Here is an 18686-nt window from a genome sequence, read left to right on the forward strand (position 1 = left end):
TCTGCAACCTTTTTAAATGCAAGTGGCCAATTAGATTGTGAGTGCATATCTTCCCACCCTTCCTGCATGGTTCAGCTGTGACTAGAGCCGAATCCTGCTCGTTCCAAGCCCAAACAGTGAACAGACACTGACCGTTGTGTCCACCACAAAGCCGTTTCTCCCTCCTTCCTCTCCTTCTCCATCGCATAGCATTCCTCTCTCTCCTCCAATCAGCGTTCTATAATTACCGAGAACCCCCTCCCCCTCTCTTTCGCATCCGTCACCACGTGATCATAACCAGACCGGTAACCTGCTGCTGGTGGGCGCAACGCGGATTCCAGAGAAATGAGGAGGCAAGCGCAACAGACAGACTCACTGCGCGTCTGAACACACCTACGAGGGAAGCGCTTGTCAAGGAAGCCCGTGGCATTTCTGGATATTACTAGGACGTATCCGTATCGAAACCGAGTGATATAAACAGTATTTGTTTCAATTCCTTCCACCAACCCCTTTTTCCCATCTTTATTTTCTCTCCTCATCGTTGAGCATCCTTCCTCTACCTGCCTGCCCGTCCTCTTTCACTGGTTTACCTGGCTAACTTTCCCCTTGACACCATCCCACACACCCTCCATTGCCCGCCCCCATCCCCCACCAGACCTTTTCACTCGAACCCCCTTCATATTGTAGCTGCGCCACCTCGAATCGGGCGGAACCCGTTGGTTACTCTACAGCACTTAATGGGGCACGCTTTCTTGCACGGAAGATGTCCCTTTCTTGGTCACTGAGCGCCCCGGTGAAACAGCCAACGTCTGGACCGGAGTTGTTGGTGCGTGTCTGCCTCTTTTGCCCAGCTCGCTTGTGTTGTCGGGGTGCGCCGCTGAACTGAGATGGGTCTATCCGTGGCGGCGGCGGCACTACAGGAGCCCCGACGCCCGCATCAGTGGAGCCGGACAGTAGGAGATTGGGTCTGGATCACCGTCGTTTCGTTTTTAGCCACTTTACCTGTAGAGCAACTTTGCGCTTTCCCGTCATCCCTCAGCGACTGTCAGACGCCTACCGGCTGGAACTGCTCTGGTAAGAAAGCCAAGGACTCGGGGGCATTTCTTTGGGCTACATTGTCTCCCTGATAGTCTGTTCTGTCAGCCTGTTCCAGATGTTCGCATTGGTAAGCAGGGCGCCTGATAGTTTTTGTGGTAACGGTAATAAAAGTCCTAATGCATATGGACATTTGGGGTGGACAGGCTAATAGATTATCGAAGGCATTGTCTGCAAGTAGCATCGTTTGGGTTTTAGAGTAAAACATTATTCCAAATAGCCAAGGAGTGAGGATGGTCATCAGCCCTCGAGAATTTCAGGGTTGCCTAAAGGTCCCATTATTTTATAATACGATATGGCTTTATCATCGACAACATACACATTAATTTAATCGCATTTTTTTCCCTGATATACCAAAGTGGCACATTGATGTAAATGTCCATGAAATTAAATGTTTACCTTTCTTGCATTGTTTAGCTTATTAATTAATTAATTAATTAGCCATATTTGGCTATTATTATAACTATCCTATTTTATTATTATTATTGTTAGTCAATGTTGTTGCGGAATCATTTGCGCGCTGCAAAATTTTGAATTGCAGTTATTTCTCAACATGAATTCCTCAAGTGATGAACCTAAGTGCCACATTCTAGTTTATATTTTAGACTCCCCAAGAGTCTACAGTGGTCTGAAATCCTCCTATACACTTTCTTTCAATGTCTCCAAGTGTATGTTTGATTCATTTTAATAACTCATGAATAACGTATTATGTCTTAACTTGTGAGCAATTGGAAATGTCACCAAAGACAATATTTAACCCATTGCACGCACTTATTTGTTCACTATAGGCTGCTACAAACCATTTAAATTGTGTAATCTGTAGATTACCAGAATACAGGTAGCCCATTTGTCTGTTCTTTAGCCTACTGTACGGCGAAATATAGCATTTTCTTTTAATCTACCTGGCGCTGTTCCGTTACCTGCAGGAGTTTCATTTAGTACTACCCGGAATATGAACCTTACTGATTTTTTTATAGCCTGGTGTAATGTAAACTTGTTTTCCATTTTCTGTGCCAAACCGATAAAAACATGGTCGTGAGGCTGTAAAGCACGTCCGCGCGAAAGCCTGCCTTTGTAAATCATCTGACTGTGCCGTCGTAGATTTTCTGTCGCATTTCTAAATTTGAATCCTAAAATAGCCTCAGCCCTTTACCCCACATTTGAGAACAGTAGGCCTGAGTGCTAGAGCATGATTCAATACCCACTGGTTTTGCATCGTGCAGTTATCACTGTTATTTAGCCTGTAGCTTACATAAAATGCAAAATGATCGTGATGACAATTTATTATTTTCTTTAATCCATACACTTGGACCTGTAGCCTTCAACTAATTTTCTTCATAAGCATATGAATGCACTCTCTACTATCCCCCAGTCCAATTACCCATCAGGTTGCCTATTATCACACAAGAAATGTAGATAAGCAAATAGACACTGGATTTGTATTGTTTAGCAAGAATATTCTAACAAACTATCAATTTACGTGGACATGAACGCAGAGCACTACCTGAAAATCGTAGGCTTCGAGGTCTGAATGCTTTAAAGCCAACATTAAATATTTGGCCAACATTGCCAGAGTAACAGGTTACGATGGTAATCTTGGGACCAGGGTACTAAATATGCTATCCTGAATGCGTTTTATGTCCCATTTCTTTAGCAAGTGAGGAAAGACTTGGGCTACGTCCCAAATGGCACCGTATTCTCTATGTAGTACACTATGTTTGACCAGGGCCCATAGGGCTATGGTCAAAAGTAGTGCACTATATAGGGAATAGGATGTCATTTGGGACATATGCTTGGTCGCTAAGCTATTACTGAACCGCTGTAGATAATTAGGTCAAAGCTCTGTCGTTTATCAACCCCGGTTTGCATCCCTCGTTCCTCTCTAATGATATGGACTAGACTTGACTTATTTTAGTCGTATTGCCTTTTCACATCCTGAATGTCTATCTTATTAATGGATTCATATAACTAGTTCCACTTTGTTTTTTAGGGTCTAAACTTTGTGACTGTGGTGTAGTAGCAATGGATTGTGTGTGTGTGTGTGTGTGTGTGTGTGTGTGTGTGTGTGTGTGTCTGTATTCATATGCCTAACCAACATGGTTGTGAACGTGAATGCGTTGTTGTTGTTGATGATGATGAAGAGTAGGTGTCCCCCACTCAAACCCACATGATCCTCTTAGGGGGCTGTGTCTGAGCTTTTATCCCTCCCAACATGAAAATGTAACAAGTGACACATTGTCCATTATGAACATGAATGGTAATCCTCAATGATGCAAAACACTGAACCCATAAATAGCAGCTGGACTCAATGGAAGCCGCCTTCCTCGTCATGGTCTATATAAACCAATGATATAATGAATGGACGTTTTCAAAACCATGTCCATGGCTGCTTTGACATGACAGTGAAAATACTTTGATTGCAAAGCAGGAAATGCATTAGTTGTCCTCATATCCTTCTTTAATTGTAATATAAATAATAATAATATATGCCATTTAGTGAAGCTTTTATCCAAAAGGTGTGTGTGTCCCTGGTGTAAAACACAAATTGTGTCTATTGGTGCAGGTTATTATCGTGTCAATTCTGATTTTAGGATGATCTTATCTTGAAATACCTGTGACACAGTCTTCAATAGAGATTGTGGACTAAAAAACTATTAGGAGAATAAACAGTATGTTGTTAATTCCATCAACATGTTTTTAAAAAATTTGTGTTCATAGCTAGATCTAAATTAAGTTACATCTTTAGCAACTGAGCTGTTTCCCTAAAGCAGTAAAACACTGTTGCTCTAAAACTCACCAACGAAACGTAACTCTCTGTGAATACAGATATTTCCACAAGCTGGTGAGACTCTCTCGAGTTTATACAGTCAGTGTTTATATTGCACTTCATTAATAACCACCATTGTAAAAATAAATAAAAAAACATTGAATGCGAGAAACCAGATCCAATAGAATTATCAGTGGCCCAAGGTCAACAGAATCTCTGCCACTGAGGATAGAGGTGGAAAATCCTTCTCTTCACAAGCTGCCCTACATACATTATACACAGAAAAAGATAGCTGAGATCAGGAGATTGGGAATTATGTGACGAGAAAGGCCCAATATCATCTAATCGAAACAGGATAAAAAATTGCTAGGTTTACAAATGTAGGATCTGAATTTGATCATCCCGTTGCAGGATAACGTCACTGCTATAAAGGAAATGTAAAACGTGCAGTTTATTTGCGGTTTAAATGGGCTTCTGAAGTTTGTTTCCATTTAGACATTTCAGACTTGATTTTCCCTTACAAAAATGTTTGTTAATTATAATCCATATAATTCACATTTCCTGTTGCTGCAGGATTATTTTCATGCTGTAGCAAACTGACTGAAATGAAGATTAAATGTTAACTGCTTGCCTCCAGCAACCTTTCAAACAGGCCTTTTAAGATGTATAAATCACCATAGATTAACTCATGGCCATGACCTGAGTTCCCCTTTCATTTATTTACACATGAGAGATCAGAAAGAGTGCTCTTGAACACATAAATCCCCCGCTCTTTGCAATGCTTGTTACCACTAACAAGCAATGGTTCTCTTATATGAGAAACAATTCAAACCTGTAGCCAGGAACTATGACATACTTGATGTAAGAATGAGGTCAAAGAAGAGTCTCACCCTTGCTGTTGTTCTGTTCTACATTTCTAATTGATTCCTTACATTTTTTTACCAACACAAGGCTTGAAAACAGGGAATGTCCTATAGAGCTATCTTGCTCTGTGACAGATGCAGTTCCACGTATGTTGGTGACGCATTGGACTGTGGAGAAATTGCTTTGGGTTGCATAAGTGCTTTGCTTGCCATCTTAATAGTTGGCATATAAACATCACCTTTTGCATATTTGATGTTTGCCAGCTTGTTTTGGTAAATTATTTAGTTCACTGTAATCTCCTCCTTTAACAGTGGGTGGGGCATAGGAAGTACAAATAGTCTTGGCCTCTGACATGGCATATTTTGCAGCTAAGAGCACATTAGGCCTGAAGCAATATACAGATGTAGGATCTTAATTCGACCATTATTGTCACAGCAAAATAATCCTGCATCAACAGGATTTTAACGTTTAGCCAATAATGTTGTTTGATGGGTGGTTAAACTATAAGCTGGCCAAAATGAGGCTGCATGAAAAGTGCAATACTGTTAATATAACTGTGTGTTAGTGTGGGTTTTCAGTGAATTTATGTAAATCACGAAGCTCATCTGCAATTCTCAGCAACAACAGAGTGATCAAATGAAGATCCTACATCAATTTTTTATGTTGTGGAGGTGCCGGTGGGGCTCCAACTAGTGTTGCTCTGGTAAATAATGGCCTGATGGAAACAAAGCACACCCTCACATGATTGGTTCATAGTTCAATGACGACATTAGCAGCCCACTATGTGTGAATGTATGTATATGGATGGGTATTTTCACATAATTCTGGTTTAGGCATGCTTGTGACTGGTTAAGGTAATGGTTAGCGTAGGGGTTGGTATATTAACACGTCTGCATTCGACCAACTACCACTTGTGGCCTACAAGTCCTGTGCGTGAAGCGCTCAGCCACTCCAACCTACCAACCTGCTCACCAATTCCTGTAATGACTATTGCTGCATTTTCTAAGAATGCCAATATGTTAAAAGACATACAAATTGACCCTCCCATAGACTCGCTTCGAGGCAAGCAACACTGAACCATGCATGAACACACCAGCTGTTCCGGACGACTGTGTGATCATGCTTTCTGTATCGGGTGTAAGACCTTTAAACAGGTTAACATTCACAAGGCCAGACGGATTACCAGGACACATACTCAGAGCATGCGCTGACCAGCCAGCAAGTGTCTTCACTGACATTTTCAACCTCTCCCTGAACCAGTCTGTAATACCCACGTTTCAAGAAGACCATGATAGTTCCCGAGCTCAAGAACGCCAAGGTAACCTGTCTAAATGACTATATAAATGACTATCCCACCGTAGCCAAGAAATGCTTTGAAAGGCTGGTCATGGCTCACACAAGGGTAGGCAACAACACGTCTGCTATGCTGATCCTCAACACTGAGGCCCCTCAGGAGTGTGTGCTTAGTCCCCTCCTGTGCTCCCTATTCACCTACGACTGCGTGGCCAAACACGACTCCAACACCATCATTAAATTTGCTGATGACACAAAAGTGGTAGGCCTGATCACCAACAACGATGAGATAGCCTATAGGGAAAAGGTCAGAGACCTGGCAGTGTGGTTCCAGGACAACAACCTTTCCCTCAATATGAGCAAGACAAAGGAGCTGATCGTGGGCTACAGGAAAAGGCGGGCCGAACTGGCCCCCATTAACATCGACAGGGCTGTATTGGAGATGGTCAGGAGCTTCAAGTTCCTCGGTGTCCACATCCCTAAGGACCTATCATGGTCCAAACACACCAACACAGTCATGAAGAGGGTATACCAATGCCTCTTCCCCCTCAGGAGGCTGAACATATTTTGCATAGGTCCCCAGGTCCTCAAAGTTCTACAGTTGCACCATCAAAAGCATCCTGACCAGTTGCATCAGTTGAAGTCGGAGGTTTACATACACTTAGGTTGGAGTCATTAGAACTTGTTTTTCAGGCCATCCCAAGTGGCGCAGTGGTCTAAGGCACTGCATCGCTGTGCCTCTAGAGATTCTGGGTTCGAGACTGGCTTCATCACCGCTTGGTATGGCAAGTGCTCGGCATCCGAACACAAGGCGCTACAGATTGTAGTGCGAACGGCCAAGCTTCCTGTCACCCAGGACTTCTATACCAGGCGGTGTCAGAGGAAGGCCCTAAAAATGGTCAAAGTCTTTATCCACCCTAGTCACAAGGTGTTCTCTCTGCTACCATATGGCAAGTGGTACCGGAGCGCTAAGTCTTGGCCCAAAAGGTTCCTGAACAGCTTCTACCCCAAATCCATAAGACTGCTGAACAGTTAATTAGATGTTCTGCTTTCAGCCCCTACCTATATGTATTTACATTTACATTTAAGTCATTTAGCAGACGCTCTTATCCAGAGCGACTTACAAATTGGTGCGTTCACCTTAAGACATCCAGTGGAACAGCCACTTTACAATAGTGCATCTAAATCTTTTAAGGGGGGTGAGAAGGATTACTTTATCCTATCCTAGGTATTCCTGAAAGAGGTGGGGTTTCAGGTGTCTCCGGAAGGTGGTGATTGACTCCGCTGTCCTGGCGTCGTGAGGGAGTTTGTTCCACCATTGGGGGGCCAGAGCAGCGAACAGTTTTGACTGGGCTGCGCGGGAACTGTACTTCCTCAGTGGTAGAGAGGCGTTTTTTATTTTATTTTTTTATTTCACCTTTATTTAACCAGGTAGGCTAGTTCTCATTTGCAACTGCGACCTGGCCAAGATAAAGCATAGCAGTGTGAACAGACAACAGAGTTACACATGGAGTAAACAATTAACAAGTCAATAACACAGTAGGAAAAAAAGGGGGAGTCTATATACATTGTGTGCAAAAGGCATGAGGTAGGCGAATAATTACAATTTTGCAGATTAACACTGGAGTGATAAATGATCAGATGGTCATGTACAGGTAGAGAGAGATATTGGTGTGCAAAAGAGCAGAAAAGTAAATAAATAAAAACAGTATGGGGATGAGGTAGGTAAAAATGGGTGGGCTATTTGCCGATAGACTATGTACAGCTGCAGCGATCGGTTAGCTGCTCAGATAGCCGATGTTTGAAGTTGGTGAGGGAGATAAAAGTCTCCAACTTCAGCGATTTTTGCAATTCGTTCCAGTCACAGGCAGCAGAGAACTGGAACGAAAGGCGGCCAAATGAGGTGTTGGCTTTAGGGATGATCAGTGAGATACACCTGCTGGAGCGCGTGCTACGGATGGGTGTTGCCATCGTGACCAGTGAACTGAGATAAGGCGGAGCTTTACCTAGCATGGACTTGTAGATGATCTGGAGCCAGTGGGTCTGGCGACGAATATGTAGCGAGGGCCAGCCGACTAGAGCATACAAGTCGCAGTGGTGGGTGGTATAAGGTGCTTTAGTGACAAAACGGATGGCACTGTGATAAACTGCATCCAGTTTGCTGAGTAGAGTGTTGGAAGCAATTTTGTAGATGACATCGCCGAAGTCGAGGATCGGTAGGATAGTCAGTTTTACTAGGGTAAGTTTGGCGGCGTGAGTGAAGGAGGCTTTGTTGCGGAATAGAAAGCCGACTCTTGATTTGATTTTCGATTGGAGATGTTTGATATGAGTCTGGAAGGAGAGTTTACAGTCTAGCCAGACACCTAGGTACTTATAGATGTCCACATATTCAAGGTTGGAACCATCCAGGGTGGTGATGCTGGTCAGGCGTGCGGGTGCAGGCAGCGAACGGTTGAAAAGCATGCATTTGGTTTTACTAGCGTTTAAGAGCAGTTGGAGGCCACGGAAGGAGTGTTGTATGGCATTGAAGCTCGTTTGGAGGTTAGATAGCACAGTGTCCAAGGACGGGCCGGAAGTATATAGAATGGTGTCGTCTGCGTAGAGGTGGATCAGGGAATCGCCCGCAGCAAGAGCAACATCATTGATATATTCAGAAAAAAGAGTCTGCCCGAGGACTGAACCCTGTGGCACCCCCATAGAGACTTCCTGAGGACCGGACAGCATGCCCTCCGATTTGACACACTGAACTCGGTCTGCAAAGTAATTGGTGAACCAGGCAAGGCAGTCATCCGAAAAACCGAGGCTACTGAGTCTGCCGATAAGAATATGGTGATTGACCGAGTCGAAAGCCTTGGCAAGGTCGATGAAGACGGCTGCACAGTACTGTATTTATTGATGGCGGTTATGTTATCGTTTAGTACCTTGAGTGTGGCTGAGGTGCACCCGTGACCGGCTCGGAAACCAGATTGCACAGTGGAGAAGGTACGGTGGGATTCGAGATGGTCAGTGACCTGTTTGTTGACTTGGCTTTCGAAGATCTTAGATAGGCAGGGCAGGATGAATATATGTCTGTAACAGTTTGGGTCCAGGGTGTCTCCCCCTTTGAAGAGGGGGATGACTGCGGCAGCTTTCCAATCCTTGGGGATCTCAGACGATATGAAAGAGAGGTTGAACAGGCTGGTAATAGGGGTTGCGACAATGGTGGCGGATAGTTTCAGAAATAGAGGGTCCAGATTGTCAAGCCCAGCTGATTTGTACGGGTCCAGGTTTTGCAGCTCTTTCAGAACATCTGCTATCTGGATTTGGGTAAAGGAGAACCTGGAGAGGCTTGGGCGAGTAGCTGCGGGGGGGGCAGAGCTGTTGGCCGAGGTTGGAGTAGCCAGGCGGAAGGCATGGCCAGCCGTTGAGAAATGCTTGTTGAAGTTGTACATAGTACTTTAGTCAATCACCTAACCAAACCTACATGTACATATGACCCAAACTACCTCGTACCCCAGCACACTGACTCGGAACCGGTACTCCTTGTATATAAATCAAATCAAATCAAATTTTATTTGTCACATACACATGGTTAGCAGCTGTTAATGCGAGTGTAGCGAAATGCTTGTGCTTCTAGTTCCGACAATGCAGTGATAACCAACAAGTAATCTAACTAACAATTCCAAAACTACTGTCTTATACACAGTGTAAGGGGATAAGGAATATGTACATAAGGATATATGAATGAGTGATGGTACAGAGCAGCATACAGTAGATGGTATCGAGTACAGTATATACATATGAGATGAGTATGTAGACAAAGTAAACAAAGTGGCATAGTTAAAGTGGCTAGTGACATAAGGATGCAGTCGATGATCTAGAGTACAGTATATACGTATGCATATGAGATGAATAATGTAGGGTAAGTAACATTATATAAGGTAGCATTGTTTAACCTCATAGTCCGCCCCATCCCGCATGCGGTATCGTTACTACAGCCTCAAGCTCATTACCATAACGCAACGTTAGCGATTTCTAAAAATCGCAAATGAAATGAAATAAATATGCCTGCTCTCAAGCTTATCCTTTTCTTAACAATCCTGTCGTCTCAGATTTTCAAAATATGCTTTTGAACCAGAGAAAATCAATAATTTGTGTAAGAGTGGTGATAGCTAGCTTAGCATTTAGCGTTAGCATTTAGCACGCAACATATTCACAAAAACCAGCCAAGGAATCAAATAAAATAATTTACCTTTGAAGAACTTCAGATGTTTCAATGAGGAGACTCTCAGTTACATAGCAGATGTCCAGTTTTTCCTGAAAGATTCTTGTGTAGGACACATCGTTCCGTTTTGTTACTATGCATTTGGCTACCGAAACTAACCGAAAATTCAGTCACCTACACGTCGAACTTTTTTCCGAAATAACTCCATAATATCGACTGAAACATGGAAAACGTTGTTTGAATCAATCCTGAAGGTGGTTTGGCATATATCTCTCCATTGAAAGCCCAGTCCTTGAAGCAAGCTTTGTTCTCTGATTCGAATGGAAAAATACTGGGACCTGACTTTTGCGCACCAATTGCCACGCAGACACCAAGCGGGACACTTGGCAATTGTAGTCTCTTATGGTCAATCTTCCAATGATATGCCTACAAATACGTCACAATGCTGCAGAGACCTTGGGAAACAAGATAAAGTGTCCGTTCATTCCTGTCGCATTCACAGCCATATAAGGCGATCATGGAAAACGTAGCCTCAGAAATCCTGTTCATTTCCTGGTCGGTCAAACATCTTGGTTTTGCCCGAAGCATTTGTTCTAGGGGACTCACAGTGAAAATCTTTGCAGTTCTGGAAACGTAAGACTGTCTTCTTTCCAAAACTATCAATTCCAAGCATATTCGAGCATCTTTTCGTGACAAAATATTGCGCTTAAAACGGGCACGTCTTTTTATCCAAAAATGAAATACTGCCCCTATAGGACTAACAGGTTAAAGTGGCTAGTGATATATTTACATAATTTCCCATCAATTCCCATTAATAAAGTGGCTGGAGTTGGGTCAGTGTCAATGACAGTGTGTTGGCAGCAGCCACTCAATGTTAGTGGTGGCTGTTTAACAGTCTGATGGCCTTGAGATAGAAGCTGTTTTTCAGTCTCTCGGTCCCAGCTTTGATGCACCTGTACTGACCTCGCCTTCTGGATGATAGCGGGTTGAACAGGCAGTGGTTCGGGTGGTTGATGTCCTTGATGATCTTTATGGCCTTCCTGTAACATCGGGTGGTGTAGGTGTCCTGGAGGGCAGGTAGTTTGCCCCCGGTGATGCGTTGTGCAGACCTCACTACCCTCTGGAGAGCCTTACAGTTGAGGGCGGAGCAGTTGCCGTACCAGGCGGTGATACAGCCCGCCAGGATGCTCTCGATTGTGCATCTGTAGAAGTTTGTGAGTGCTTTTGGTGACAAGCCGAATTTCTTCAGCCTCCTGAGGTTGAAGAGGCGCTGCTGCGCCTTCTTCACGTCGCTGTCAGTGTGAGTGGACCAATTCAGTTTGTCTGTGATGTGTATGCCGGGGAACTTAAAACTTGCTACCCTCTCCACTACTGATCCATCGTTGTGGATAGGGGGGTGTTCCCTCTGCTGTTTCCTGAAGTCCACAATCATCTCCTTAGTTTTGTTGACGTTGAGTGTGAGGTTATTTTCCTGACACCACACTCCGAGGGCCCTCACCTCCTCCCTGTAGGCCGTCTCGTCGTTGTTGGTAATCAAGCCTACCACTGTTGTGTCGTCCGCAAACTTGATGATTGAGTTGGAGCGTGCGTGGCCACGCAGTCGTGGGTGAACAGGGAGTACAGGAGAGGGCTCAGAACGCACCCTTGTGGGGCCCCGTGTTGAGGATCAGCGGGAGGAGATGTTGTTGCCTACCCTCACCACCTGGGGCGGCCCGTCAGGAAGTCCAGTACCCAGTTGCACAGGGCGGGGTCGAGACCCAGGGTCTCGAGCTTGATGACGAGCTTGGAGGGTACTATGGTGTTGAATGCCGAGCTGTAGTCGATGAACAGCATTCTCACATAGGTATTCCTCTTGTCCAGGTGGGTTAGGGCAGTGTGCAGTGTGGTTGAGATTGCATCGTCTGTGGACCTATTTGGGCGGTAAGCAAATTGGAGTGGGTCTAGGGTGTCAGGTAGGGTGGAGGTGATATGGTCCTTGACTAGTCTCTCAAAGCACTTCATGATGACGGAAGTGAGTGCTACGGGCGGTAGTCGTTTAGCTCAGTTACCTTAGCTTTCTTGGGAACAGGAACAATGGTGGCCCTCTTGAAGCATGTGGGAACAGCAGACTGGTATAGGGATTGATTGAATACGTCCGTAAACACACCGGCCAGCTGGTCTGCGCATGCTCTGAGGGCGCGGCTGGGGATGCCGTCTGGGCCTGCAGCCTTGCGAGGGTTAACACGTTTAAATGTCTTACTCACCTCAGCTGCAGTGAAGGAGAGACCGCATGTTTTCGTTGCAGGCCGTGTCAGTGGCACTGTATTGTCCTCAAAGCGGGCAAAAAAGTTATTTAGTCTGCCTGGGAGCAAGACATCCTGGTCCGTGACTGGGCTGGGTTTCTTCTTGTAGTCCGTGATTGACTGTAGACCCTGACACATGCCTCTTGTGTCTGAGCCATTGAATTGAGATTCCACTTTGTCTCTGTACTGACGCTTAGCTTGTTTAATAGCCTTGCGGAGGGAATAGCTGCATTGTTTATATTCGGACATGTTACCAGACACCTTGCCCTGATTAAAAGCAGTGGTTCGCGCTTTCAGTTTCACGCGAATGCTGCCATCAATCCACGGTTTCTGGTTTGGGAATGTTTTTATCGTTGCTATGGGAACTCGCACACCGAATCAGCGTATTCGTCAATATTTCCATCTGACGCAATACGAAACATGTCCCAGTCCACGTGATGGAAGCAGTCTTGGAGTGTGGAGTCAGCTTGGTCTGACCAGCGTTGGACAGACCTCAGCGTGGGAGCCTCTTGTTTTAGTTTCTGCCTGTAGGCAGGGATCAGCAAAATGGAGTCGTGGTCAGCTTTTCCGAAAGGGGGGCGGGGCAGGGCCTTATATGCGTCGCGGAAGTTAGAGTAACAATGATCCAAGGTTTTACCACCCCTGGTTGTGCAATCGATATGCTGATAAAATTTAGGGAGTCTTGTTTTCAGATTAGCTTTGTTAAAATCCCCAGCTACAATGAATGCAGCCTCCGGATAAATGGTTTCCAGTTTGCAAAGAGTTAAATAAAGTTCGTTCAGAGCCATCGATGTGTCTGCTTGGTGGGGGATATATACGGCTGTGATTATAATCGAAGAGAATTCTCTTGGAAGATAATGCGGTCTACATTTGATTGTGAGGAATTCTAAATCAGGTGAACAGAAGGATTTGAGTTCCTGTATGTTTCCTTCATCACACCATGTCTCGTTAGTCATGAGGCATACGCCCCGCCACTCTTCTTACCAGAAAGATGTTTGTTTCTGTCGGCGCGATGCGTGGAGAAACCCGTTGGCTGCACCGCATCGGATAGCGTCTTCCCAGTAAGCCATGTTTCCGTGAAGCAGAGAACGTTGCAGTCTCTGATGTCCCTCTGGAATGCTACCCTTGCTCGGATTTTGTCAACCTTGTTGTCAAGAGACTGGACATTGGCAAGAAGAATGCTGGGGAGTGGTGCGCGATGTGCCCTTTTTCGGAGTCTGACCAGAACACCGCCTCGTTTCCCTCTTTTTCGGAGTCGTTTCCTTGGGTCGCTGCATGCGATCCATTCCGTTGTCCTGTTTGTAAGGCAGAACACCGGATCCGCGTCGCGGAAAACATATTCTTGGTCGTACTGATGGTGAGTTGACGCTGATCTTATATTCAGTAGTTCTTCTCGACTGTATGTAATGAAACCTAAGATGACCTGGGGTACTAATGTAAGAAATAACACGTAAAAAAAAACAAAAAACTGCATAGTTTCCTAGGAACGCGAAGCGAGGCGGCCATCTCAGTCGGCGCCGGAAGTAAGTCCGCTATAACAATATAGCTTGCATGTAGCCTTGCTATTGTTATTATATTGTGTTATTATCTTTTTATCTATTTGTTAATATTCTTACTTTTTAACTGTACTGTTGGGAAAGGGCTCGTAAGTAAGCATTTCACTGTAAAGTCTTCACTTGTTGTATTCAGCACATGACAAATAAAACATTTGATTTAATTTAATTTGTTTCCTTAGTGTTTTTTGCAGTTAGCAAATGTTAACTACAAGCAGCTCACCGATTCATATTGTTCCCGAAGGCAGTAGTGTATCACAGGGTCAAAATACACTGAGCAACAATGAGAACTGTTACTGTTACTGTACCTGAAATTCTAGGCTGGACCAACCCATAAATGTCTGTCAGGGAGACACAACCTCAAGCCTGCACACACTGTATGAATTGTACCTTTAGTTTTCCAGGTTGGGCTATATATTTAAGTCTTGTTAATTTGTGATTTTCGAGAAATCCAAGAATGTCTCAAAAAGAAACACGGCAAGTTCTGAGATTCAATGTCTTTTGAAAAAAAAAAAAGTTTCTCATCCATTCTTTTTTCTTTCCGTTTTTTCAGAGAATACGTGGATTGCAATACTTTCAGCCTAAAACTGTGAGAACACCAGACACTTTCAGCTTCACTACTGAATGTCCTAGATGTTGGCAGTCTGTAGCTCTGACTGTGTCTTTGAGTCTATGGCTTTGGGTCTGACTGTGCAGTAATTTATCTGATTATGTAACCGCTATGACTGTGACTTGCTTTTTGTGTCTGTATTCCTATCTGGTATCTATTTGACTCTTTGGTCCACATTCATTCACAGATAAATGCAGACTGCACTGCGGGTCCACTCACAAGCATTAAAACCACCACACCTCACAAGCTGTAGAAACTAGTTGTCATACAAGCTTTCCCCTCACCCTTACGGACTTTGACATTAGATATTGACACATAACCACACCTGTCCTTAATGTTGAAATCTGTTTCGGTGAAACTGCCACGTCCATTTGCGATATTACAAAAACGTTACTCCAAACATGGAACAATGTTTTTTTTTTTCATCGAACATCATTGTGCATCACTGCACGCGGGATAATACAGCAGAGTATGTATTGCAATTGTTTTGTTTTTTTTACATTGTTGGATGCTCATCTCCTCCTTTTCAAAAACAAAACAATAACAAATTGTCTGGGGTGGATCTCAGCTTTAAAATACAAAACATTCTGACTAATCCAACAGTGGGGTTTACATTAATTTGAGATTGATTGTTACTGTCTTTGTGTCTTCATATGAAATGTACTATTTCATCAATTTACAGTCAACAATTGAAGTGTAGTAATTGCTCCCTAAGTATATTTGAAATCTTTTCTATTATCATGTTTATCTTTCAAAATGTTGTCCTGTGTCACGGTTTTCATATGGTGAAGGAGAGTCGGACCAAAATGCAGCGTGTATATTACGATCCATGTTTTAATAAACAAACGTAACACGAATCTAATTACAATTATCTACAAAAAACAATAAACGTAATGAAAACCGAAACAGCCTAAACTGGTGCAAACAAACACAGAATCAAGACACTAAGGACAATCACCCACAATACAACCAAAGAATATGGCTGCCTAAATATGGTTCCCAATCAGAGACAACGATAACCACCTGCCTCTGATTGAGAACCACTCCAGACAGCCATATACTTTCCTAGAACACCCTACTAAGCTACAATCCCACTAACATACACACCAAAACCCCCAGACAAAACACACCACACTACAAAAACTCCATGCCACACCCTGGCCTGACCCAATACATAAAGATAAACACAAAATACTTAGACCAGGGCGTGACATCCTGCAAACAGTTGGGGTTTTTCAAGGGAATTTCTCTACAATTAACTTGTCTGTTTAATATGCCTATAGTGTATATACACATATGTACAGTACTCCTACGCTGAGTTATATATTATTTCATATATTGATCTTAATGTGGTGCCATTTCTAAAGGCAGTTTATTGCATTCCAAGAGCTATTTTTGACAAATAGGATAAATTACCTCCATAAACTCCTAGGGCTCTGCTCATGTGTCACATTTGACACCTGCTTAGTAAATCCTTATGCAACTTGCATGCCATGTATTCTAACATATTACCCAATGAAACACAACTTGAAGTGATTTAGGCTAATTGTTTTCTGTCAACGGTAGAAGAGAAACAGCTCCATCTTTGAGGGCGGGTCAAGTTTATGTTTCAAAGGCGTGTTTTTGAGGTGATTGTGGATTACTTAGCAGATTTCGAGATGTATGCTATTTTAGGAAAATTTTGTTGAAATTAGCTGGTGCTATTTTTCCCATTTCTTCCGTAAATTCTGGATTGCCTACGGGCGATTCCCCACGAAACTAGAACAAAAAAAGTCTATGAACATTTAATCAATAGAAGGTTCCTTTGGAGGAAGGATTGTTGACATACATTTGACATTTGTATCTTAAAGCATAATTGAGAAATTATTAATTGAAGTTGGAACATTTATGACATTTCGGCCATACCCAGGCCTCCTTTAAGATAATGTTTCATCTGTAGGTACTACAAAGCAAAAATTGGTGTCATATGACATACAATGGGGCAAAAAAGTATTTAGTCAGCCACCAATTGTGCAAGTTCTCCCTCTTAAAAATATGAGAGAGGCCTGTAATTTTCTTCATAGGTCCACTTCAACTATGACAGACAAAATGAGAAACAAAATCCAGAAAATCACATTGTAGGATTTTTTAATGAATTTATTTGCAAATTATGGTGGAAAATAAGTATTTGGTCACCTACAAACAAGCAAGATTTCTGGCTCTCACAGACCTGTAACTTCTTCTTTAAGAGGCTCCTCTGTCCTCCACTCGTTACCTGTATTAATGGCACCTGTTTGAACTTGTTATCAGTATAAAAGACACCTGTCCACAACCTCAAACAGTCACACTCCAAACTTTACTATGGCCAAGACCAAAGAGCTGTCAAAGGACACCAGAAACAAAATTGTAGACCTGCACCAGGCTGGGAAGACTGAATCTGCAATAGGTAAGCAGCTTGGTTTGAAGAAATCAACTGTGGGAGCAATTATTAGGCAATGGAAGACATACAAGACCACTGATAATCTCCATCGATCTGGGGCTCCACGCAAGATCTCACCCCATGGGGTCAAAATGATCACAAGAACGGTGAGCAATTATCCCAGAACCACACGGGGGGACCTAGTGAACGACCTGCAGAGAGCTGGGACCAAAGTAACAAAGCCTACCATCAGTAACACACTACGCCGCCAGGGACTCAAATCCTGCAGTGCCAGACGTGTCCCCCTGCTTAAGCCAGTACATGTCCAGGCTCGTCTGAAGTTTGCTAGAGAGCATTTGGATGATCCAGAAGAAGATTGGGAGAATGTCATATGGTCAGGTGAAACCAAAATATAACTTTTTGGTAAAAACTCAACTCGTCGTCTTTGGAGGACAAAGAATGCTGAGTTGCAACCAAAGAACACCATACCTACTGTGGAAACGTCATGCTTTGGGGCTGTTTTTCTGCAAAGGGACTAGGACCACTGATCCGTGTAAAGGAAAGAATGAATGGGGCCATGTATCGTGAGATTTTGAGTGAAAACCTCCTTCCATCAGCAAGGGCATTGAAGATGAAACGTGGCTGGGTCTTTCAGCATGACAATGATCCCAAACACACCGGCCAGGCAACGAAGGAGTGGCTTCGTAAGAAGCATTTCAAGGTCCTGGAGTGGCCTAGCCAGTCTCCAGATCTCAACCCATAGAAAATCTTTGGAGGGAGTTGAACGTCTGTGTTGCCCAGCAACAGCCCCAAAACATCACTGCTCTAGAGGAGATCTGCATGGAGGAATAGGCCAAAATACCAGCAACAGTGTGTGAAAACCTTTTGAAGACTTACAGAAAACGTTTGACCTCTGTCATTGCCAACAAAGGGTATATAACAAAGTATTTAGATAAACTTTTGTTATTACGTAAGTAACAGAGATCACACTCTGGAATGTTCAAATATATATATATATATATATCTGTTTCTTTCCAAGAAGTGAATTAGCCTGTAGCATGACTGCCACCATTCCTCTCCGCGTGAGTGTCACCCATGTGTCAGCCCCTTGCCACTTTCCCATGGCAACTCATAGGGCTCTCGTCTCATAAGTGCTTCAGTACAGCAGCCATATAATCCAAGTGTCACTCCGACATCCATACTGCTGCTTCTGGCTGTATGATTATGTGGAGCCGCTAAGAGCTAACACTTGCTGCCCATTAAGAACCCATGTAAATAGCAGGTTGGCTATTTTAGCATGCTAGACTCCTTTCCTCTGAGCAATGAGCACCATCCAGAGAAGAGAGCATTTAGGCTGATGGCAGGAGAGTTGGGCAGCACTCGGGACGGAAGTGCTGTCACAATGTTTAATCCATCACCTTATTACCCATCACCTCTTGAAAACAACATTGTCATGTAGCTGGCTAACAATCAACAACACATTAATTGCAGAGCTTTTAGAGGCCAAGTGCATGCCTCAGATTATTACCGTTTTCATTTTATTTTGGAAGAAATGTCAAGCAGAAATTGCTCTTATGACTAAATTGGCTTTCTATTTGAGTAAACCATATCAAAAAGTGATAGCTTAGGTTATGCATAACT

The 18686-nt window shown here is 43.5% G+C and overlaps 1 protein-coding gene across 1 annotated transcript in view; it reads left to right on the plus strand.

Moving 5' to 3' along the window:
* Positions 1-288: 288 nt before the first annotated feature.
* LOC115131878 (tomoregulin-2-like) overlaps positions 289-18686 on the plus strand; it is a 151658-nt gene continuing 133260 nt past the window's right edge. The window contains exon 1 of the mRNA XM_029663986.2: positions 289-1053. Coding sequence (XP_029519846.1) covers positions 867-1053 — 187 coding nt within the window. The 5' untranslated portion in view covers positions 289-866. The remainder of the gene's footprint in view (positions 1054-18686) is intronic.

The sequence above is a fragment of the Oncorhynchus nerka genome, linkage group LG1 (genome assembly GCF_034236695.1).
Source record: "Oncorhynchus nerka isolate Pitt River linkage group LG1, Oner_Uvic_2.0, whole genome shotgun sequence".
Lineage (NCBI taxonomy): Eukaryota > Metazoa > Chordata > Actinopteri > Salmoniformes > Salmonidae > Oncorhynchus > Oncorhynchus nerka.